General features: G+C 27.8%; 1 protein-coding gene across 1 annotated transcript in view; it reads right to left on the bottom strand.

Moving 5' to 3' along the window:
* The window catches only part of LOC100200067 (synaptic vesicle 2-related protein), a 126453-nt gene that overhangs the window by 66598 nt on the left and 34856 nt on the right, over positions 1-24999 (bottom strand). Inside the window, exons 5-16 of the mRNA XM_065808552.1 lie at positions 24025-24096; positions 23785-23909; positions 23646-23709; positions 23440-23568; positions 10298-10429; positions 10118-10191; positions 4026-4120; positions 3812-3892; positions 3584-3695; positions 3383-3464; positions 3197-3286; positions 2943-3056 (exon numbers count right to left, since the gene is read on the bottom strand). Coding sequence (XP_065664624.1) covers positions 2943-3056; positions 3197-3286; positions 3383-3464; positions 3584-3695; positions 3812-3892; positions 4026-4120; positions 10118-10191; positions 10298-10429; positions 23440-23568; positions 23646-23709; positions 23785-23909; positions 24025-24096 — 1170 coding nt within the window. The remainder of the gene's footprint in view (positions 1-2942; positions 3057-3196; positions 3287-3382; positions 3465-3583; positions 3696-3811; positions 3893-4025; positions 4121-10117; positions 10192-10297; positions 10430-23439; positions 23569-23645; positions 23710-23784; positions 23910-24024; positions 24097-24999) is intronic.

Genomic DNA, 24999 nt, shown 5'->3' with positions numbered 1-24999 from the left:
GGTTGGTTTTCTACCAACTAATTGCCTGTCAATGTACTCCAAAAGATGCTCAATGGATTTGAGATCTGGGCTCTGTGAAGGCCATTCAAGAACGTTGCCTTTTTTTGATTGAAATTATTCCTTAACAGATCTGGCACAATGCTTTGGGTCATTATCTTGTTGAAAGATCCAATTGCGATTCATTTTGTCCTTTGCATGGGGCAGCATAATGTTCTTCATTATGTCTAAATAAACTCTCTGGTCCATAATACCTTCTATGCGATGAATGGGACCCAGGTTGTCACGACTAAAACACCCCCAAACCATAACATCTCCTATTGGATGTCTGACATATCTAATTCCGTCACTACTGAATAGCATAAACTTTGATTATCATTAACTGTCCAACTAAGATGATCTCTCACAAATTTTATTTTGGTTCTTAAATTTCTCGCAGATACAAGAGGTTTCTTAACTGGACAGCGACCATACAGATTATTTTGTTGTAATCAACGTTTAGTTGTATCAACGCTACAGTTTGTGCCATGAAACTGATGCATAATTGAATTAAGTTCGACAGCAGTCATGCGAGAATTATTCTTGCAAAACCTTACTAATAATCAGCCTTTTCAGTTGTAACTTTAGGTCTTCCAGAGCGAGGTTTGCTTTCAATAGTTTTGCGCTGATGAAACCTTTTCATAATGTGACATATTCCTGGTTTAGAAACGTTGTAAAGTTCAGAAATCCTTTTGTAAGTCATTTTTTTCTCCACAGCTTTTGTAATTAATTTCTTTATTTCATCTGAAACTTCCTTAGCCTTTCCCATGCTTTTAAAATATCACTACCTAATTAAATTAAAAAACTTCACAAATAATTTCTCAATTAGTTATACTTCATTGCTTTTGAAATATCTCAAGTTAATTCAAATAATAAATTTCAGAAAAAACCTGACCTTTTATAATGCTTTTGTTTACAAAAACCTAATATAACTGCAGGTTATTATACTGTTTCTAAACTTTTGCACAGAAGCCTTTTCAAAAAAACAATAAAAACTAATTGACTGGTGAGTTTTAAAAATTTTGTGAAATGGATTTTGAATTGTTATAATATAGAGCACATTCAGTAAAAATTTCAGGTTATTTGAGAAAGTTTGTGAAAAGTTATGCGTTAAAAACTGAAAAAAAGTAGGTGTTTCTAAACTTTTGCAAGCTACTGTATATATACGTGCATGCTCTAAAAACTTTTATTTGTCTAGTCTTTTTCCCCGTTATTCAGTCCTTTTGAACTCTTTCCCATCTTCACGTTTTCCTGACTCATGCAACATTTAACTTTTTTAAAATCTTCTATTAACTGTTTCCTCGCTTATAAACTCCATTTTCTTTTTCTAGTAACTTCCAACACAATAGTGGTTGCTATATGTTATACATATATATATATATACTTCAAATGATTTGTTTTTGGTTTTTTCAATTTTTACTGTTGAATAATATTAATGCTTGCTAACTGTATAAAAATGTAAACAGTACAAAAGCCTTATTATTAAATACTGAGATCTCTGACTAACAGATTCATCCACATTTACCTGATTCTAACGTTATGTTCTAAACAACCTCTATAGCTTGTTTTGTAAAAAATGTCAAAAAAAAAAACAACCATCAGTCAAGTCAGAATATTTAAGTCTTTTAAAAGTAGTTTTTAAATAAAATTAAAAATTTTTTACACAGTTACCAACGTTTTAAGATTAAAAAAGACACTATAAGTAAGACTGTTTAAAATTTGCACCATTTGCAATTGGATAGGAGAAGTCATGCATCAAAAGAAAATTTTGTGGACAAAATTTTCTTCTGATGCAAAAGGTAATGACAATAAAAAGTGATGACAATGATAGTGGAAGATAACAATACTATCAATGATATCAATAATAGTGGAAGATAACAATACTTAACAATATCAATATAACAATAATAGATAACTATGGAATGGTTTTATCAAGAGCATCTTGTACATAATTTTTATCTTTAACTATTTGTTTTAAAAATATCTAAATTATTGTTAAGACTTTATTTGCATTGATTTGAAATTCAGTTATTTATGTTTACAGAATGAAAAAAAGGCTTATAACAAAGTACTACATTTGTAAAAAGGTATTAAGATATATAAATTATTATTAATTAATTTAAATTAATTATATTAAATTTAATTAAATTAATATAGGTATTAAGATGGTATTGATGTATTAAGATTTATAAAGTCCACTATTGCAGTTTTTGAATTGTACATATTTCAATCTGAATAATCTTGGGCAAACCTTGACAATTTTTTAAAATGTAAATTACTGTTATTGCACAGATAAGAAATATTGTAAACAGTGAAAAAAATTCAAGTTTCAAATTTTTTTCAAAATTAAACCAAAAATTAAAAAGTTTTCAATGACAAATTTCAATTTTTATTCAACATTATTTCAACGTTGATGTGCTTGCTGGGTTAGTTTAAAATAAAACAACTTTCCTAACAATTTTACTAAAACAATTTTAGTTGAAAGTTTTTTATGAACAGCAGTTTTTAAAAATATTTTTTTGAAAAAATCGCAACAACATGTTAGTAAAAAGTTACTTTTTTCTTTTTCTTCAGTTCTAAGTTTCTTATTATATAGAATCATAAAAAAAATCCTGTTCAATTTCCTTTTTTATGAATTCTTTTGTTTCTATTTTATTTTAAGACATTTTCTTTTAAATTATGACTGTGTTAGGTTTAAATATATAAATTTCAAACTCTAACTGAATAAATAATAAGCATAATGAGTGGTTTTTGATTCCAAAATGGTATCAGCCTGTGTAATTCCAAAAAGAAACTACATCGATAAATTATATTTTTAAAGCCAACAAAATGATTTTTGAACAGCAATAACAAAGTACTGTTTAGATAAGATTAAGAATTTGTTTTATTTATATTGAAAAACTTACCATTAGCAACTTCCCTTTTGTTTCAATATTTAACAAAAACGCAAACATGGCAGCAAAAAGGAGAGAACTTGTATACACACCAATAACCCAAAAAAATGATTTCCATATAAGTACCTGCAAAGCCCAAATTAAATTTAGTAGTAAATAAGTTGCAAATTTTAGAATTCAAGATAGTTGAACTTTAGCATTGCTCAACTGCAAAAAACTGCAGCTAATAGGAGATTTATTTATGCAAAAAACAAACAGAGCGTAACCTGGGCAACAAATGGTGTTATCACTGCACCAACTCTTGATAGCATGCTGCAAAAACCTAACCCAACAGCACGAACATTTGTTGGAAATACCTATAAAAAACAACAACAAAACACAAAATTCTAAACAACTTTGATAAATTACATACTAATCAAAAACATGTACATTACATGTAGATTAAAACATACCTCAGGAGTATACACAAAAACAAGTTGGAAAGCACCTACACAAAATCCTCGTGCACCAAATAAAATTACTGATGTGATAGTCCTAGTAATATAATTAAAATAATATAAAAAATAAAAATTAGCCTTTGAAATATAAAAATAGTAATGTTTAAGTTAATAATAAAATTAGATTTATCAAATATTAAAGTATAAATGTATAACCTTGAAAAACAAATTAATAACAATAGATAGCTAAAAGCTGAACCTCCAAGCAAAATTATAATTGCCATTCTACGACTGAACAATTCAGATAAAAAAATTGCTACTATTAGTCCTGTAACAAGTAAAAAAAAGTCATCATCATCACCATAAATACATTTTTTTACATAAAAGTTAACAACTAACCTGAAAATTCAACAAAACAAGTCTACATAAAAGTTAACAACTAACCTGGAAATTCAGCGAGACAGGTCCACATAAAATCAACATAATCTTTGTTGGTAAGTCTCACACAAACAGTCTTTGCAGAGTCTAAAAAACACATTGCTGTAAGTAAATAATATTGTAAATGGTGCTCTTTAAGCATTTATGATTTTCAATAAAGTTTACACAACCTGACCACATTTAATATAAGCGAATAAACAAGATTTATTAAAATACATACTGGAAATGTAGTGTGGATTACACCCATTAATGTTTGTTTGAAAGATTTCTGTTGACAATAAAGCTATTCCATAATATGAAAATGATAAAACCAACCTAGATTTTTATAATTTATAAAATTTCAATAAATTTATTAACAAATAACAATAATGGCATGAGGTATATTATTTTCCTAAAATAATACAAAATTTGAACAAACAAATTTAATTATGATTTATCTTATATCTTTTTATTATTCTTTTTTTAATTCTTACGTCATTTTAATTATATATATAATACAGCTTATATTATACACAAGCTATATATGTATATATTTCCTGATTCATATAATTTGCAATCTTTTAAGTCGTCCATCAGTCGTTATCTTGCTCTACAATCTTCATCTTTTCTCTTCCAGTAACTTCCAACTTTAATTAGTGGTTGCTTGCAGCCTTGTTGGAAGCGAAGATATTTAAAAAAAAAAAATCTTAAATACCAAAAGATGCTGGATCCACCCCTCTATATATATATATATATATATATATATATATATATATATATATATATATATATATATATATATATATATATATATATATATATATATATATATATATATGGGGTGGATCAAGCATGTTTTGGTATTTAAGATATCTAACCTTAAAGCAAACACCAAACATTTATATGTTCATAATTAAATCAAATAAGAATGCTTTGCGAAAAATTACGATAATTGGAGTTTTAAACTTCACTCAAATTGAACTAGATGTTGCCACCAATGAGCTTTTAAATTTGGATCCTAATTTTGCACCTTCTTATAGAAAATTACCATTTATGGAGATGTTAACACCTACTCTAGAGCCCTTAATACAAGGGAGAGGAGGAGAGGGGGGAAAAGGAGAGGGGTAAGTGGGAATTTTAGTTCAAATCTAATAAACAGAATGGGGGAGGGGGGAGGGTTTTTAATAAAAGTGGGGTTGGGAAACTTTTAATATTACAATAAAAGTATTTTTATAAAATTTTTTAGCGTAAAGCATTTTCTAACAGGTGTTTTATAATAATTAAATAGGATATATGCTGAAATAAGATTTATATTTTGGTGAGAAATAAACCAAAAGCTCGTTTCCGACAAATCAAGATTTACTTGGTCGGTGATTTTCAAAGCCTGTTTACACTGAAAGTTTTTGTTTTTATCAGTGACTGAAAAAATTATTTTCTAATTTTTAAGGCCAATTTTCACTGATTTTTTTTGTTTGCTGTTGATAACAAGTAAAAATTTATAAATGGGGGAGGGAGGGTCTTAATAACCTTGTGGTTGGTGGGAAAATTTTCTAAAAATTAATAAACCTGCCCCCCTCTTTTATTAACGACTCAAGAGTATTGAGTAATTTGCCTTGAATTTAAAGAAACAAAACAAAAAAGCTGATGTAGATAACACATGACAAAATGTTAGTAGAATTTTGACAAAATCACTAAAACATAAACTACCAGAGAACTTAAGAAGAAAACAAAGATTTGTGTTGAATAATTAAAAAAAAATAGAGATAAGTTAAATATTTTTCCATTTGACAAATTGATTTTAAATGATTTTGATGCTTTTCAGAAACTTGATAAAGAAGTTAAAAACTCAATATGTATAAATTAATATAACAAACTATGCCCAGGAAAAAAAGTTCTATAGAATTTCTATAAACTTTTGAAACATATGACCTATAGAAATTCTATAAAAATTCTATATAAATTCTATAGAATGTCTAATAATTTCTATAGAAGTTGCTATAAAACTTTTTTTTTTCTATATAAATATATGTAGAAAAAAAGAAATTTACAATACAGTTCTAGAAATTATTGTGCAAATTAAGAATAGAAAACAAATTTGATAAAAAAAAAAGTATTTTCAGTTATATCTATTGCATTCCCCCACTTTATGGAGTTATAAAGGCTCATAGGCCAAAAAAAATTATTTAATGGGACCAGTAGTTTCTACAATCGGCACTCTTCTGTATGGAACATCAGAGTATATTGTTAAAATCATTCAAGCTACCCTAACAAAACACACTTGTTGAATTCTATATTATTTGTCAATGAAGCTAAATCCTGGTGTGTCAGCCCAGATGAAATTCATGCATCATATGATGTAATAGCATTGTATTCATCAATACCAATTAATAAAGCCATACCCATGATAATTGATTTTCTTAACAATTATAAAAATGATCTTAAAACAAGGACCAAATTAACGCTTACTGAGATCCACCAATTAATAGAACTGTCTTAATCAATTCTACTTTTTGTATAAAAATAACATTAAAACCATACCTAACCCAGGTTTAATTGGATTATTATAGATGGTTGTTATTGCAGAGATTCTTACAAAAATTAGAAACAAGAGCTCTGCATATTGCAAAAATTAACAAATTTTTAACAAAATATTATATAAGGTATGTTAATGATAGCCATGCCAGATTTGAATCAGTTGAAAAGCTTAACAAATCAACAAGACTGCAATACTCAGTACATGTCAGAGATTAAAAATGAATAGAGAGAACCAAATTATTTTAATTAAAAATAACTAACACAAATAACTACCATTATATTTTAAATTCCACCATAAAAAAGTAACAACAAATATACAAATAACACCCAACTCAAATATCAACTGTGCAATAAGTACTGGAGTTTTTAAAGGTTTCATATCATGAGCCACCAAAATCTGCTCCTAAAACTACATTAACAATCAGATTCAGTTTAAAATAGATATGTTTGTTGAAAACGGTCATAAAAGATCAAACCAAGATAAAATTGCTGCAAATTATCACAGACCTAGAAACAATTGCCGCAAAATAAAAACGATCCTAACAATAAATTTGCAAAAAAACTAGAAAATGTTGCAATTATAAAACTACCTTGGTTACCAACACTTGGACCGAAACTACACAAAGTACTAAAACCATATAATATTAAAGTTATCTTAACAATACCACCTGATTTAAAAACAATTTTTTGTAATAACAAGTCTAAGTTAATACCAAATAGTAGCCCTGGGGTTTACAAGTTTACATGTTTGTGTGGGGGAATTTATATTGGGGAAACAAAAGAAAATTTTGCAAAGAAGCATAGAACACCAAACTAATAGCATATCTGAGGAACTTTTTTGTAAGACTATGACAGGAATGTTGTCTGGACCACAAGCCATAGAAGAGCTTAATTGATATATGACTTTAAAAATAAAAGCTGGAGCAATTTAAATAACTAACAAAGGTTTAACTTGTTTAACTGGAATAGATGAGTGTGACCATTAGTTTTAAAAGTCAATTTAGAAGAAAAGTCCTTTGCAAATTTTCTGCCCTACCTAGGGAGAGGTAAGAAGATCAGAGCCATGAATTAAAAATGAAATGTTGAACTTACCTTTGTCAATAACACTGTTAATGAGACTGTTAATGAGCCTAACTTTTGAAATAAGATACAAGATTTAGTAAAATGAGAATAATGTAGCTAAGCATCAGACATAAAAGTCATTTAAAAAAAAGTCATTTGCTTTTTCAGATTTCGTAAATAACTTTTATAAAACAATACATAATGATATACTACCATATAAAAGTAATACAGTAAATTAACAAGTAAACAAAAGTAGTAGAAACATCTTGTACATTTAAAATAAAATATTGCTTTATAAAATATTTACGTAATTATGCAATAATAAAAAAAGCAAAAAATGTTTGTTCATTATTAGGATTTTTATAGCATTTCTAAGGTAAAAAAAGGTTTGTTATTAAAGATTTTTTTTAGAAATGTTTAGACAAATATTTTAAAATAAACTTGATAAGTTTAACTGTATTTTATATGTATTTAACTGTATTTTATGTATAAATGTTTTTGAAGTAGCTATACAAGTTTATGTCAGGTCTGGCATATGGTCATCATGATCACCCTGCTTTTGATAACATCTAATCCAGTGCAACCTAATCCATGTTCTGCTGTCACATAATGAGCCCTAAACTACAACTTTATGTTGATTAGCAGGACTGAGACAACTGCATATTTCATTGCTTGGGATACCATGCTCTATCTAGGAATTAGTCAAGTTCTCTATAATTTAAACCATGCTTAAAGTAACCTATAATATTAAACATAAAAAACCATCACCAATACCTAATTGTTTCAACAAATCTTTCTCTCAGTTAAACCTTACATTTTGCAAAATTCACCATACTATTCACCATACTTAAATAATAAGAGTCATCAATATCTGTTGATATATATATATATATATATATATATATATATATATATATATATATATATATATATATATATATATTTGTCTACAGATATTGATGGCTCCTATTCTTTGATTTACAAAGACTCCACATGCTTGACACATGCTTGGCTTGGACATATGCTTATGCCTCAATTTATCTATTTGTCAAAAAATCAGGTTTAAACCCTCTGACTTTTATGTTCTTCTGCTTAACACCTTTGCACTCGATCACCTTTGTCTTTGTTCTTTATCAGTTTTCTTCTTCTCAAGATTACACTCGTTTAGATGTGATTTCTGATCAAATCTCTCAATCTTTTACTCAAATAGTTAACTTTGTGACATGACAACAATTAAGACAACCCTAATAATCTCTTAAAATCTTTCATCTTGTACTTCTTCTTAGGATTTATCCTATAGTTCAACTACTCTAAAGCTGACTAGGATTCTTTTCATGATTTTCTTTGTGATGGTCCTTGGGTTGATATCCTTCCTCTCTCTGCTGGTAAATATGCCTTCTAAATAACTTCCTGGATCCAGACAGGTATAGAAGTTTTTATTCCTTCTTGTCAGTTTCAAGTCAAGCCTCATTCTACACCATGGTTTTTACCTTCTTGTATAGAAGAAGTTAGGTTCCCACTGGGTTCTCTTCTTTAAGCCTATTTAGATTATCATCCACAACTGACCTCTCATGGAAATCATACATACCATCTATTGCAAAGTTAGCATATGCTAAGGTTTAGATTGCTTCTCTTCATAGTCAGGAGTATGATAATTGCACACAATTTTCTAACTCCTTATTTCATTCTCTACCTTGACAAATCTCTTGTTGATTGCTGTATGGAATACTGTTGTCATATTTGGGCTGCTTCTTCTACTGATGTTTTTTCTTATTTAGACAAGGTCTAAAAATGCATTGTACATGTACATGGATCTGCTCTATCTGCCAAACTTGAGCTATTCTGTCATCATTGCAAGATTATCTTACTCCTGATTCCATTCTCTATCTCTAAAAATCTCTTATTCATCCCTGTCTGGAATACTGTTATCATATTTGGGCTGGTTCTTCTAATGATGTTTTTTCTTTTCTAGACAAGGTCTAAAAATGTATAGTAAATGACCTGCTCTATAGGCCAAACTTAAGCCACTCTGCCATCATCACAAGATTACATCTCTTCCACTTTTCTACAAATATCATGGCTGCTACTCACACAAGCTATCATCTCTAGTTCAATTAATCAAAACTCATTCTTGTTTGACTTGTTATTCAGCAAAGTTGCATCCCTTTTATTGTATCTGCCTCATTAAGTTCAAAAGCTTTAATTTGTCTAATTTTTTACCACCACAATTTAATGCTTCGAAACTCTTTCCCGTCTTCATATTTTCCTGACTCACTAAACTAGAAACTTTTCAAGAATTCAGTCGACTAAAACAACTGCTCTTTAATTCTATTTTTTTGTTTTCTAGTAACTCCCAAATTTATTAGTGGCTGTTTGCAATCTTTGTTGGGAGTAAAATAAATTAAAAAAAAAAAAAAGCAACCTATTAATAAAATGACTCAAATTGGAAAGCATTATTAAATTAGTATATATATATATATATATATATATATATATATATATATATATATATATATATATATATATATATATATATATATAAATATATATATATATATATATGTATATGTATATATATATATATATATTTATATATAAATTGCAAAAATTGTTCTAGAATATACAGATTGATTGATTAAGCTTATAAAAGTTGTTGATATAATCGTATCTAATGTAATAGATGCAATAAAAAAATATAAGTAAAATTGTTTTTAAAACTAAACAAAAATTCACAACCAGATAAACATCAACTTTACTGTTGTCCAGCGCCATTTCGGTAAAAAAAGCTCTAATATCTTGCCTTGATTAACCTGAAAACATTTTTAAAAAAGCCTTAAATGAAATATCAAGTTACTGCAACTTGTTGTAATGAAATCTAAACTTAATAATATTAAAAAAAACAAAAAACAAACTAACATTATACTCCACTTTTGCTAAACTTCCCCGAGGTAGGGTTTTTCCATTCATTTTTGCCATTTTTTTAAGCATTTCAAACAATTCTTCATGACGATTTGATATTAGTAAATACCTTGGAGACTCAGGCATCCACTTAAATATAATTTAATTATTTTTATATGCATTTTATATAATGTTATTAAATATAAAAAAGAAAACAGATGTAGACTCGCTAAAGTTTATTAAAAAAAAAAGTGAACAAAACTCAATAGGACAAAAAATAGGTAGGTTTGGTAAATTGTTTATAAAAATATAGTTAAAAAAATTCATTTAAGAAAAAACAAGCTTTTTTAAAATTAACTTTTTAAACTTTAATTTTATTTTTTTTTTATAATATAATTCAGAAGGCTAATATATATATGTATATATATGCAGTGCTCGAAGTGGGGCGGGATGCCATCCTGTCACCTTTTTATAAAGTACAAACCATCCCGCCACCTTTTTTTAAATCTCTATATATAACAATGATTAGGCGGGATGGTATTTTTAATTTACCGAACACCATACCGTTACTTTTTTTTCTCTACTTCGAGCACTGTATATATATATATATATATAAAAATATATATACATATATATATATATATATATATATATATATATATATATATATATATATATATATATATATATATATATATATATATATATATACATTACAATTTAAAAAAATTAAAATGTTTATGTGTGTAAATATATACATTAGGGTGGAGCGATTTTCATAGCAAAAAAAAAAGAGTTTAAAAACCAATATTACTGAGACACGAATCAATGTCTATTAATTATAAGATAAAAGTAAAAAAATAATTTTTGATTTTGATGAGATCTTGAGGGTCCTCTTTGGAATTTAAATTCTTGACAGGTCCTAATATTTTTGAATTTTTTTTTTTCTAAACCATATCAACCTTGGACTCAAAAAAAGCAGAAAAAAATGCTTGTTTCATAAATAATAATTTTATTAGAAAAATTTTTTATTTAAAAAAATACTTGCAAAAATACACCTTAAAACCCCCGTTTTGTTGAGGACGGGGTATTTTAATGAAAAAAACAACTCTACTTTTTTAATTTTAATTTTTTAATAAAAACAAATATTATTTTCAAAATCAGCATATTATTTTGCTTCTTTTAAGTATCAAGTTGATATAGTTTAAAAAAAAAAATTCTGAACAATATTAGGACCCATCAAAAATTTAGAATCCAAAGAGGAACCTCAAGAACTCATCTAAACTAAAAAAAAAAAGAGTAAGGTTCTTTTTTCACCAAAAGATATTGATTTGCTGCTCAGGCAAATCAAATTTCAAAAATTTTCAAAATCGCTACACCCTAATATACATGTATCTTCAATAAGAGGGCTCAATGAGATTAAACAAAATAAATGAAACCAGAGCTATATAAATATGTGAATTATTTTAAAAGCCTAGGAAGTTATTTGTTTTTATTTAACATAATTTACACACACACGTGTGTGCGTGTATCAATATATATATATATATATATATATATATATATATATATATATATATATATATATATATATATATATATATATACATATATTTATATATATATATATATATATATATATATATATATATATATATATATATATATATATATATATATATATATATGTATATTATATATGTATATATACATGTATATATATATGTATATATGTATATATATATGAATATATATATATATATATATATATATATATATATATATATATATATATATATACATGTGTGTGTATACACACATGTATGTGTATACATACACATTTGAATATATTTATGTATATATATAAGAGGCTTGTTTAGACCATTTTCCAACAGTGCTGGTCGTATTTGGGCGCCACCTAAATTCAGAATTAAAGACTTTTTTTTCCTCAGCAAATATTATTTTTTTCTTCGAACTTGTTATTAAGTAAATATACAATCTGATTTGGGTCATTTATTACAATTCTATTTTTATCATGTAATGTTCTAATCAAATTATTGATCTTTTGTTGACTACTTACTTATTTGTATAATAACCTTGGGTTTAAACTGTTGCAAAACCTGAGGGTTTATATTTTATTTTATTAATTTCTTAAATTCTTTTTTGGGTGTGATTCAATATTTCCTAGAACTGGATGTGATTCAATTCAAACTATTCTCTTGTAAATAATAAGTCAAGAGTGTTAAGGCATTCATTGTTGGATAACTGAAATGTTAGAAAAGAAACATGTTGAACAAAAAAGTGCTTATCTAAAATATCATAAAAATGTATTTATGAGAGTTACATCTAATTTCAATCAATTTAATAACACCATTGGACCATTTAATGTTGGGAATAATAAAATTCCCTATAATTATAATATCCTTGAATTTGCGTTTATCAACATAGGATCTTGCAGTTTCAAAAACTTTGTTAAAGATTTCAATTTTTTGTTGTTGTTGTTATTCACCTCCGAGAAGGCCGAGAAGGCCACTACAGATGAGGAGGCTACTTAATAGTGGTTATAACCTCTCTCAACTCTATAACCTTGATGAGCAATGCCGCTGTGCGGAGAAACAAGTTGGTCTGTTGGTCAGTATATACATTCTTATAAGTAATTATCGTTACAAATAACAATTTTGTTGGAACACAAAGTTTTATTATCAGCTTGATAAGATACAAAACTGATATCTATGTATATTGCAACACCATTGTTAATTCTACCACTATTACAATCTTTTCTATACAAAAAGTAACCTTTTAAATTTATAATTGGAAATCTCTTTAAGCCTAGTTTCCATTACTCTGATAATTTGCATCACTATATAATACCTTAAATTCCTCCAATTAATTATTCAATGAAGTTGCATTTCTATATAGACACATAATTGGTTGGATGATAACAAAATAGTTAAGCAATTATTTTGTGATCATCTGCAATTTTTAAAGATTTTAAAGATTTCTCTGATTCAGCTATTCCATAAATTATTACATTCTTGGCTCTTTACTTCCTTTTGTTCTTTGACAGTTCTTTGTTGTTTCTTTGTTCTTTCTTGTTCATTGACAGCTGTATTTACTAATGATACTTGCTTTGGTGATCATTTTTTAGTCACAGTAACCTATCTAGAGTTTTTAAGTGCTGGAAATCTGAGAAATTCTTTTCCATAGCTTTAACTAATTTCTCTAAACTTGATATTTTATTGTCATTTTTTTTATCAAAAGATTTTTTTATCATTTTATCAATCTGCTAACTCTAATTTAAAAGAACTTAATTTAATTCTAGTTTACTCTAATTTAAAAGCATTTAATTTCCCCTGAACAGTTTAAGAGTTCATGATTATTAGAAATCAATAATATTAATTGTAATGTAAAACATTAATATTTTTATGATGTTAATTTCATTAAGATAATTACAAAAAAAAAGGTGATCGAAAAGCCAAGATTACTAAAAAAAATTGTGCGTCTAGAGTATATTACTTCAACTTACAATATATATATACACACACACACACACACACACACACACACACACACACACACACACACACACACACACACACACACATATATATATTAGGGATATGACTTTTTAATTTTTTTTCAAATAAAATGTTTCCTGTATCATAAATCGATGAACTTTTACCTAAAATCATGAAAAAAGGCCCAAATAGCTTTCTGCAACAAAAAAAGGATACCCCCAAAATAAAAATTTGATTTACCATTTTTATACATTCATTTTTGACCGATGTTTTATTCTTAAGCTTAATTCTCAGCCTAATTCTATTTATTTCATTATTTTGTTATGAATTTATAAATATAACGCCACACGTTACCATGGCAACGAAACGGCCGTGTGCCGGCAAATACTTGGAATTGTTATGTAATGACGTCATTGTGTTACCACGGTGATATAGACGACTGTAACAGACTGTAGAAGATTATAGAACTTAGTAGAACATTCTGGAAGCTCTAAATAATTATATAAGCGAGCTGCTGTCAGAGCTCAGTGTTGATAATGTGAATAGTTCTATGAAGTACTCTACGTGTAACTGAGCTAATAAGGAACTACTGTAGCGAACTAAAGACGCTGTAAGTGTACGAAGTATAAGTAGTTGTAGCATTATCGTTAGGATACGGACTGGATTATCGAACTGTTATCAACATTGACTGGATTATCGAACTATAATTGGATTACTATACAGTTAAAGTATTTTATTAATTAAACGACTTTATTAAACGGATATTTACGCTCAGCTATCTGTAAAGTCGTAACATTATTATATGATGTCTCACAAGAAAAGTCATACCACAGTAACAAAGAACAAGAAGACTTAAACTAAAAATTTGGTGAGATTTCAAGAGTCACACAGAAGAAGAGGAAGCGTGGCTGTAGAAGAACATTTACTCGATGAAAAATCCAGAATACCACTTCAATTGCAGATCGTAGGAAGATACCAGTTTCTCGGAGCATATGTTAAAGGAAGAAAAGAACGAATAGACCAAATTTCTAAGGAAATTACAAAATTGTGGGACAATAAACTGAATTTTCCACGTGTGTCTGATCAATTGATAAGAGCAAAGCTTATGAAGGTGCTGAAGGTCTATGATGAATGTGTCAAGCGTGGAAAATATGATGTTCTCAATGCATTATTTGACATCACGAAAGTGAATGGCCAGTGGTTATCCTCGGAAGATAAACGTCTATACCACCTACAAAAAGAAAGTAAAGGACAGGTGGGGGTACTCAACAGGACAAGTGGCAAGTAAAGAAACCATTCACCCTTGCAAGAGAAGGAAAGTCCAGTCTGGAACAGCAATACCTTCCACATCACAAGTCCTGTCTACCACAGACAGTGGTACTGAATCTGAAAACTGCAAAAGTAAGAGTGAAGATGATGAAGACGACGACGGTGATAAAGACGATGATGAGGACACTCAGAAAAAAACTAGAAAGCACTACAAAAGTAAATTTGCTGTAAGTATGGTTACATCAAGTGGAGTTTCCACAAAGAAAGCTGCTAAAATATGCAATGTATTATCACAACAAGGTATTGATATTCCAACTCCAAGTCAATCAGCAATTTACAAGTCCATATTCAAAGAGGCAGGTAAATTAAAAAAAGAAATGATACAACAACTTAAAATGGAACAGTGGTCCTTACACTTTGACGGCAAACGAATAGATGATAAGGAATATCAGGTAGTTGTACTTCAGAATGAAAGAACTGACGTGAAACTTGATGCACTGCGTTTAAAAGATGGCAAAGCTGAAACTGTTGCTGAAAAAATTGCCAAACTTATTGATGAATACAATTTGTGGAATTCAATTAAGATGATCATTACTGATACAACAAACGTCAATACTGGGAAGAGAAATGGAGTTGTTGTGAAGTTGCAACGTATGTTTAAATTAAAGGGTGTCACAATACCACAATTTATCGGTTGTCAGCATCACGTACTAGACAGGATTCTCCGTCTGGTGATGGACGAAGAACTTGGGGGTGATACCAAATCTCCAAACAATAAATACCCATTTGTGTCTGAACTGTTGAATAAGTATGATGAACTGAAGGATAAGTTTGTGAATGGAACTGTAGAAATTCTTGATAAATCAGGGTGGAGAGACGATATGAAGTTTTTGTACCATTTAACAAGAGTGTTTAGGTTCTATGAAGAACAAAGAAACTTCCCTCTGATTCACTTTCAGAACATTCCTAATATGAGCAATACCAGATGGAACTAAAGAGCCATTCTCGCCATTCTGGCGTTCATTCTTATGCCTGATGCGAGAAAGAATTTGGAGAAGGTTTGCAGGTTCATTTCATATGAGTGGGCAGAACATTGGTTTAGTAGTCAAAAGTACAATGACAATTACTTCAAGAATTTATCTGATGTATTGAAGCCTTACAAAAAGGCATTGCAGTCATTCAAAAATCATTGGAAGAAGGAGCCATCCGTCATCGACATACCACGAAGTAATCAGATAGCTGAACGTGCAATCAAGGTGATGCAAGACCTGTATGCTTCCTGCAGAAAGAAAGACAAACTGCAACTTCGATTCATTCTAAGTAATAAGCGCTAGACTCTTTATGAGACGTGAGCATCATGTGACCCATGTACTAAACACAGTAGGCCTATAGACACAGACAGTTATGTATATTGTTGTACTAGACGCTTTGATACTGTTAATTTTGTAATACTTGTATAATTATATATCACATAATGTTTTTTGTTATATCACAGTACATGTTGCATAAATAAATAAAATAACAACAGGAGTATGACTCTTACAACATCTTCAGCCTTTAATATTCATTTACTGTGTACCTATTGAAAATTCGATTTTTTGGTTTTGGGGTGACCTTTTTTCAAAATATGTCAAATTGAAACATCTATTCGTTCTTTTTACATAAAAGTTCATTGAATTACGATACAGGCCTAGTAGGTTGCAAAAAATTCATATCCCTAATATATATATATACACACACACACATACACATATATATATACACACACACACATATATATATATAAATATATATATATATATATATATATATATATATATATAAATATATATATATATATATATATATATATATATATATATATATATATATATATATATATATATATATAATATATATATATATATATATATATATATATATATATATATATATATATATATATATATATATATATGTATATATACAATATAAAATATAATATAAATATTTATAAATGAAAAATATTCAAACTACAAAATACTCATGAATAAATTATAGTTTAAAATATTTGCAAGTAAATTAATTTGATAATAATACATAAACTTCACAAAAAGAACTGGAAAAAAATGACTAGAGCAAAAACTCCAACAAGATTAATCAAGAATAATAAGAATAGGAGGAAAAAAAAAATATTAAAAATAGAAGAAATATAGAAAGAAATTATATAATAATACTGAACTTAATAGTAGTAGCAGTAGAAAGTAGTAGTAGTTTTGAGTGTGTTTGACACAGAGCTCAAAAAAATCAACATTTTTTAATTTTTGCTGAATTTCAAAAAAAAATTAAACTTAATTGAATAAAATCAATTTTTTTCACTGGAAACCACTAAAAAAATTTTTTTTTTCATAAAGGAGATTTCAAAATTCATTTCATAACATTTATTTCTTTATATATTGCATCCAAATTTATACATTTTAAATAATTATATAAATAAAACTTTATTAAAAAAATTATTCTAAAGTTTTAATTTTTAATTTGACCAGTTCGAATACAGTTTATTGTATTACTATTGAATATTATTGAATGTAGTAGTATTGTTTTACATAACTATGAATTCTATTTGTTGTTGTTGCAGGGAAAAATATGGCTAAAGATCTAAAGCATTAAAAAATACGAATTAAAACTTAGAGGAACAAATTCAACTGTTTATCTTTCCAGGACGTTCAATGAATAACGAATGCTATCCATCAGTTGATTGTATTGGATGCAGTAGAAATCTTTATAGACTTAAAAGGGGAGATTCGTCTTGTGGTGAATGGGGAACTAAAGTAGCCAAGATATATTTAATGACTTTTAAGTCCTATTATTTATTATTCTTACTTTCTTTTGTTTACTTATGAAAGTTCCTTTAACTAAGTTGAGTGTGAAACTCTTTTGTTCTTTTAGTGCCAATCTCACTCTTCAAGATGAGACAATTAATTTACCTAATTCTGAATCAAGTTTATTTCCTTTTTGCAATACATATCTTGCGCCTGGTTATTCTCATAACTGTAAACTCACCAGTGCAATGGCTAATATTAATTCATTAGCATTCCAACTAGATTCTCTTCAAGCTGAGCAGGTTGAAAAAATTTTTTTTTTTTTTTTGATAGTACAATATTAACTATAAAAGTTATATTTAAAAGTATTTTGCAACTACAAAACTATAAAAGATATATTTAGATAATTAGATTTTATTAATATTTAGATATATTAAAATAATATTTAGGTTGGTTCTGGAATCATAAAAGGTAAAATAGCTGCAGAAAATTTGATTGATGGATCTATTTTTTGTTTATCTACAGGAGGAAATCCTCTCAAAGTCACAATTGACACATCAGAAAATAAAGCAAAAAGAAGTTATATCCAGCAGCTTTCACTTAAAATATTTAAGCAAATACAGGTTGTGCTAGAGCTGTCAAATAGAAAAACAAAAGGAATGGTTGCTATTCTACGCAAAGGTTTAGAAAGTAAACTTTCCATAAACCCTAATATTTTTGGTCGTCGTTCTGTTAACAGTATAGGCCATGTAATTTAAAAAAAACTTGTATATGTTCAAAGTACATCAGATTTTGTGCTAGACTTGTTAAAATTATGTAGTTTAGACCAAACATCAGCGTTTATAAGAATTTCATTGGATGGTGGTCGTTCATTTTTTAAAGTGATTATCAATATCTTTGATTGTCATAAGAATAATGATGATTCAGATGATTCAGTTCTTGAATAGTAGTGTACAAAATTTTGAATTAAAAAGCTTTGAAGAAAAATTCCACTTAACTATTGAAATTCTTTATTTTGCTGACAACAAAAATCTCTTAAAGAAACAAGGGCAAAAACCTTAACCTTAAATTTTTTTTTATAAACAAATTTATATTGAGCAAACCAATATAAAAATAATTTTATTTATTCATTATAAAATTACATTTTTTCAAATTTCAATAAACTCAGAAACTTATGACTTTACCTCAAACATAAAACCATACTATTTGAAAAGAAATTAATAAATAAAATAAAAATTATAATACTTAACTTAATTTGCGTATTTATATAAAATTCTTAAACTTAGTAGTAGTATAGGGGGTTTGAATTCACTTTGGAATCGGATTTGATGCCACTTGACGCTTTCCCATCTGTTGATGCCATTTTTGATGCCACTTTGCTTTTGGAAGTTCTTTTACACCTTGTAAAAAATAATCAAGTAGTGATGCCACTACTTTACACTGCTTATTGGCAATCACCAATGAATTTAAATGGTCAGAAAGTAAGTAATTAGATTCAAGATGAGAAATTAAGTGTTTGTTAATTAAAGATTCAAAAACTTTGCCTATGATAGGAAGACCACAAGCTGTAGAAGAGTCTAAGCAGGAAATCACTTTTGATACAGAAGCTGAAGTGATAAGAATGTCAAGCAATGGATCAACCTGTTTCACGGTTATATCAGATAGAACACAACTAGTGGAATCAAGAGATGATATTGATGAAAAGTTCTTAGCAAAAAATACAAGAGAGGTGAAATAACAGATTTGCCCTTATTATTGATGCTGTTAAAGATTCTCCAGAAGTCACGAGAGCCTAATTTTTGTGATGAAATATGAGATTTTATGATCTGAGAATAGCGAGCTTTGGCGTTAGACAAAACCTTCTTACATTGGTTACTAGCAATAGTAAACAGATGTCTGTTTTCTGGAGATTTATTTTGCTGATAGATATGAAAGTAACAGCCAGAAGAATCTGGCTTGACCTGGAATTGTCAGGAGGGAATAAAAGATTCCATGCCAGCCTGAATCCACGAAGTTATGTAAGAAGCATATTTGTCGACAGGAAGACAAAAGATTCCTACCCAAGGGCCATCATGAAGAAAACCACACAAAGAGACCCAGTCAGCTTTAAGGTAGTTGTAAGAGGTACAATGATAGGGGGATTCAATTAATGAAGAAGAATCAGATAATAGTTTTAGAAAGTTCAAAATGTGATCAGAAGCACCTAAGGGTGAATGTTGAGAAACTGAGCACTGACAAGGATCAGAAACAAGACAAAAGTCAAGTAGAGAAGGTAAATGATTCGGATTGTCTGGACAGCGAGTTGGAAAGTTGAATATTTGAGTCAGGGATTGAGAAAGACAAAGGTTTTGGGCTTTAATTCCTGCAGAGTCACTGACACTAGAGCCAAGCTATTCAGTGTGATGAGCATTAAAGTTACCGACAACAACAATATTGGCTGATGGATAAAGAGAGAGGGCTAGGTCAATATGATCAGAAATAACATCAAAAAGAGTGCAGTCTTGAGATAAAGGAGAGCTATATAGAACAAAGAGAAAGGCGATAGAGTGAAGTGGTGCTAAATGAAAGCGCATGAAAGTATAGTCTGTGGATTCAAACCTAGTTTCCCGACAAATGGGCAAATTCTTATGAATGTAAATGCCCAGGCCAAGCATGTGACTATTGTAGTCTTTACGAATTAATGGAAGATAATCATCAACACTAAGATTACAAGATGAGGCAGTCAAACTCAAATTAGTCTCAGAAAGAGCAAGTTTATCTGTTGAACTTTGCGAGAGAAAAGACTCAACAAAAGAAAAGTTACTTTAAAGACCACAAATATTAGTAAATGATAGGTTTAGAGAACATGGTGATGACAATGGTTTTTTGTGTTTTATAGTTTTTGGTATTTTAGTCATTTTTAAATTTATTAAAGAACTTGACTTAGAGCATAGATAGCACTCAGTCAGTTGCTTAGTCATAAAAACAGAGACACAAGCAAAATCCATGGATTGAGTCAAGAAGATCCAGCATTCAACATCCTAAACTGGATACAATGTATTAAAATACATCTGTGTCAGCATAATAGATAATAAAGGGGTGAGAGACTGGTCAACAGATAGAATCTGTTTATCCCTTAAGTCTTTGTCTAGGAGGCTTTCTACAAGACAGTAGCCAAATGCATTTAACATCTGCGCAAGAAGAGTATTTTATCGAGACACCATTTCTAGCCTTTAATCAATCAAGAGCCTCAAGACAGGGGGCGTTTTAAGTTGGAGTTGGCTTCTCCTAGTCTTTGCTTAAAAAAGTGTATCCTACAAGGCAGCAGGTCATGAAGCAGGTTGTACTGAGTTACATTTACCAGTAACAGAATAACCTGACCTGCATTTATTTACGCATCTAAATAGATGTATGTAAACTTATATATTAATCAAAGGTGTACACATGTATTGAGATTACAATGCTGTTGTAGATGTTATTTATGTATGATTTTAAATAAAAAACATTTATGCTTATTTCTTTATGATATATAACCCATTATAAAATCTAAACAATTTGAAAAATGTAACAGAATAATAAAAATTTAATAGTATTAAAAAGAAAAAATGACTTCAAATTTTATAATTGGGCTAATGACCCCCTCAGGCTAACTCTTTCGCCCCGTTTTTGTTATTTAATCAATTTAAAAAATTTTTGAGAACAATTGTGCCAACAAAACCAACTTATTGACATGATTTTCACTTAATATTTAAATATACTCTTATTTTTTTAATTATGATTACTACAACTATTATCATTGAGTTCTTGTTTGTTTATTTTTTATTATTATCATCAAAGTATGATTTTTAAATGTTTACTTTGTTTATGTTCTATGTGTGTATGCTTATTATTAATCATATTAAATTTAAAAACTGGTGTCACTCCTTTGATCAGAATTCTGTTTGAGTGACACCATCCTTTTCAATCATTTAGTTATTATTATTAAATACCTATAAATAATTTAATCATTATTATATTATTTATATTATTATTATTTATATATATATTTTTATTAATCAATTATTTTTACTTACTACAATCAACAGGACTATGATTTTTATTATTACTATTATTGTTATTATTATTATTACTATTATTGTTATTATCATTATTATTATATTAACTATTGTTATAATATTATTGTATGATTTAAAAAGGAGAAAAAATTTCTTCTTGTTGTTGTTGTAGTTTTCATCTTTAGCAGTTTGTCCAGATTTTGAAAACTTACTTTTCGAAACCTACAGGACAAATAGTTTTATGTTCAAAAGTTTTCATAAGAGTGCCATGACATAAAATCTGGCAGTCTCCTTGGTTGACGGTGACAATGTAAAAAACGAAAGTAAGAGAATTTTTAAAAAGCTTAAAATTTATAAAAATATCAAAACACTAGTTAAAATTTGTTGTGCATATGTCAAGATAGTTATGTAATTAATGTGCTCAGGTAATTAGTCTTAATAAGCAGCGGATGGTAAAAAATTGTAGTCTGAAACTTAATAAAGAAAAAAAAACAATAAGCCTGTCCTGCTACTCCAGAAAGTGTTGCTATGGAGGCAGAAAAAAAAAAAATTAGCCCGACGCTAGCAAAAACTTTAAAACTTTATTTTAACAATTAAGCCTTTTTTGCTATATTTATTTATTTGCTATAATTATATATGCCCAGATTGAAAAAATTGAAAATGTTTTGTATTTTTATTTGATATAGTCTTGTTGAATGGTTGAAACTTTATTTTCTAAGCCTTGAATTTTGAATAATGCTGCAATAAATATATTTCAACTGCCATCAATGTTAGAGACACTTATGTTAATGTTTATGCAATCAATAAGGTTAATCTGCGCATCGAGGACATTAAAAGGACGATTTTCTTTTTTAAAGTAGGAAGGTGTTTTCATTCAATTGAGATTTTTTCTTTCAAAATAGATAAACGGGGTAAGAGGTCTGATGAACTCTAAGCATGCGAATAAAGTGCAAGTATTTATCTATTTTTGCTTTGGGAGCAATGTTTGAATAAATTATTTTTTTATCATATATTCAAAAAAGTTTAAAGTAAAGAAATAGAGGATAAATAAACAGCTGAATAAGTATAAAAATAGAGATAGATGTGAAATAAACTCCCCTAGATCTGTATTTTACGGGTCACAACAGCTAGTATAATACAAATAATATAAAATAAAATATAGAATCTCGTGAAATGGAAAACAAAGTATAAGAAAATAATGAGTTCCTAATTTAGTCTTAGACAGCACAATACATTTTAACACTATGATAGCGGTAGTTGAAAAACTATTCTAACTTTAATAACAATTTTTACAAGGGATAACTAGTCTTACTTTGACTTGATAACATTCATAAGAATAATAATGACAACAAAAAATAATTAAAAATATTTAATATATAATGTTTTATGAAGCTAACAACTTTAGAAATTCAGGTTGACATTTCTATGCTTGTATGACACTAGTATTATTGAAAAACACTGAAAATAATTGTACAAATATTTTCTGCAACTGTAAAAATTTTATTAACATATTTCTCTTAAAAAAGAAAAATGCTTACAAAAAAAGCAGCCACTAAAAACAACAAAACTGGAATACTAAGTAGACCTAAATACCATCGCCAACCAATAGAAGAAACTGTAAAAATAGCTAATGCAGCTGTTAGAGTAGTACCTGTAGCCCAAAAAAACTGAAAAAAAAATTAAATTACATTTTTTACATAAAAATAATTTGTCAACAATTATCTTTAAAAACTCATAAACCAACCAATAAAAACATAGCTGAATTTGCTCTGATACTTTTTGGTAATACTTCTGTTGTTATTGTTACTCTAAAATTATAGAAACAGATTTTGAGTAATATAAAAATCGTATTTTCAAAAAAACTATCATCAAAATTTTCTTACGCTTGAGAAACTCCACCAACACCAAATCCAACAAAAAATCTCAAAATCAAAATACTTGCAAAATTAGGGGAAAGCGCTGTCACCACTCCAAATATTAATACAACAATAGAACTGGTAAACAAACTCTAAAAATTTTATTGTTTTTTAGGTAAAAAAAACAAACATTGAATCATCAATAATAAAATAATTTTTATATTTATACTTTTTTTTTATATATTTTATGATGATGATCATCATTACCTTGAACCTTCCATAGCGGTCTGCAATAAATCCCCAAAATATTGCTCCACAGCCAACACCAATAAATACAACCTTTGTAATTTATATAAAAAATTGAAATAACGTTTTTTGCAGTCAATATATATATATATATATATATATATATATATATACATATATATATATATATATATATATATATATATATATATATATATATATATATATATATGCGTGTCGTTTAAGTCGACAGTTTAAGTATCAAAAACCTGATTAAGTCGACAAATATTTAAAGGCGACAAAATTGCGTCAACTTAAATTTGAAATGTTTTTTTTTTATAAATTTCTTTACAAAACATACTGTAGAACAGCATCGTTTAATAAATATTGTTAATATCTTTATAAAATAGGTTAGCCTATATTATCTATTATTTTATTTATATAAACGTTTAATAACATAAATACTTTTCTATAGTTAAGGTTGATATAATTTATGCGGGAGTCGACTTTACTTAGGTTTTTAATGATTTAAAGTTTGATGCTTTAAAATTAAAGTCGACGGTTTTCATTCAAAATTAAAATAAACAAGTTACAATTGATTGGTTTTATAATATAGACTTTTAAAAATCTATTGTCTGATATAATTTATTCAAATCATACAAATAAAAAAAAAATAAAAAAAAGTGTCGACTTTAACAAGCAATTTAAACACTGTCGACTCTATCTGGTATCTAGCAGTATATATATATATACATATATATATATATATATATATATATATATATATACATATATATATATATACATATATATATATATATATATATATATATATATATATATATATATATATATACATATTTATATGTATATATATATACACAAATGTTTGTCCTTTGGCCTTGCACTTGCTTAATGCCAAAAATTGAGGCCTTGGTCTTGGCCTTGAAACTATTGGCCTTGGCCTTGAAAAAAAAACATATTTATTAATTAATT

Source organism: Hydra vulgaris, chromosome 10 (genome assembly GCF_038396675.1).
Source record: "Hydra vulgaris chromosome 10, alternate assembly HydraT2T_AEP".
Taxonomy (NCBI): Eukaryota; Metazoa; Cnidaria; class Hydrozoa; order Anthoathecata; family Hydridae; genus Hydra; species Hydra vulgaris.
Note: the sequence above shows the minus strand (reverse complement) of the source record. Positions and strands in the feature narration are given on the sequence as shown.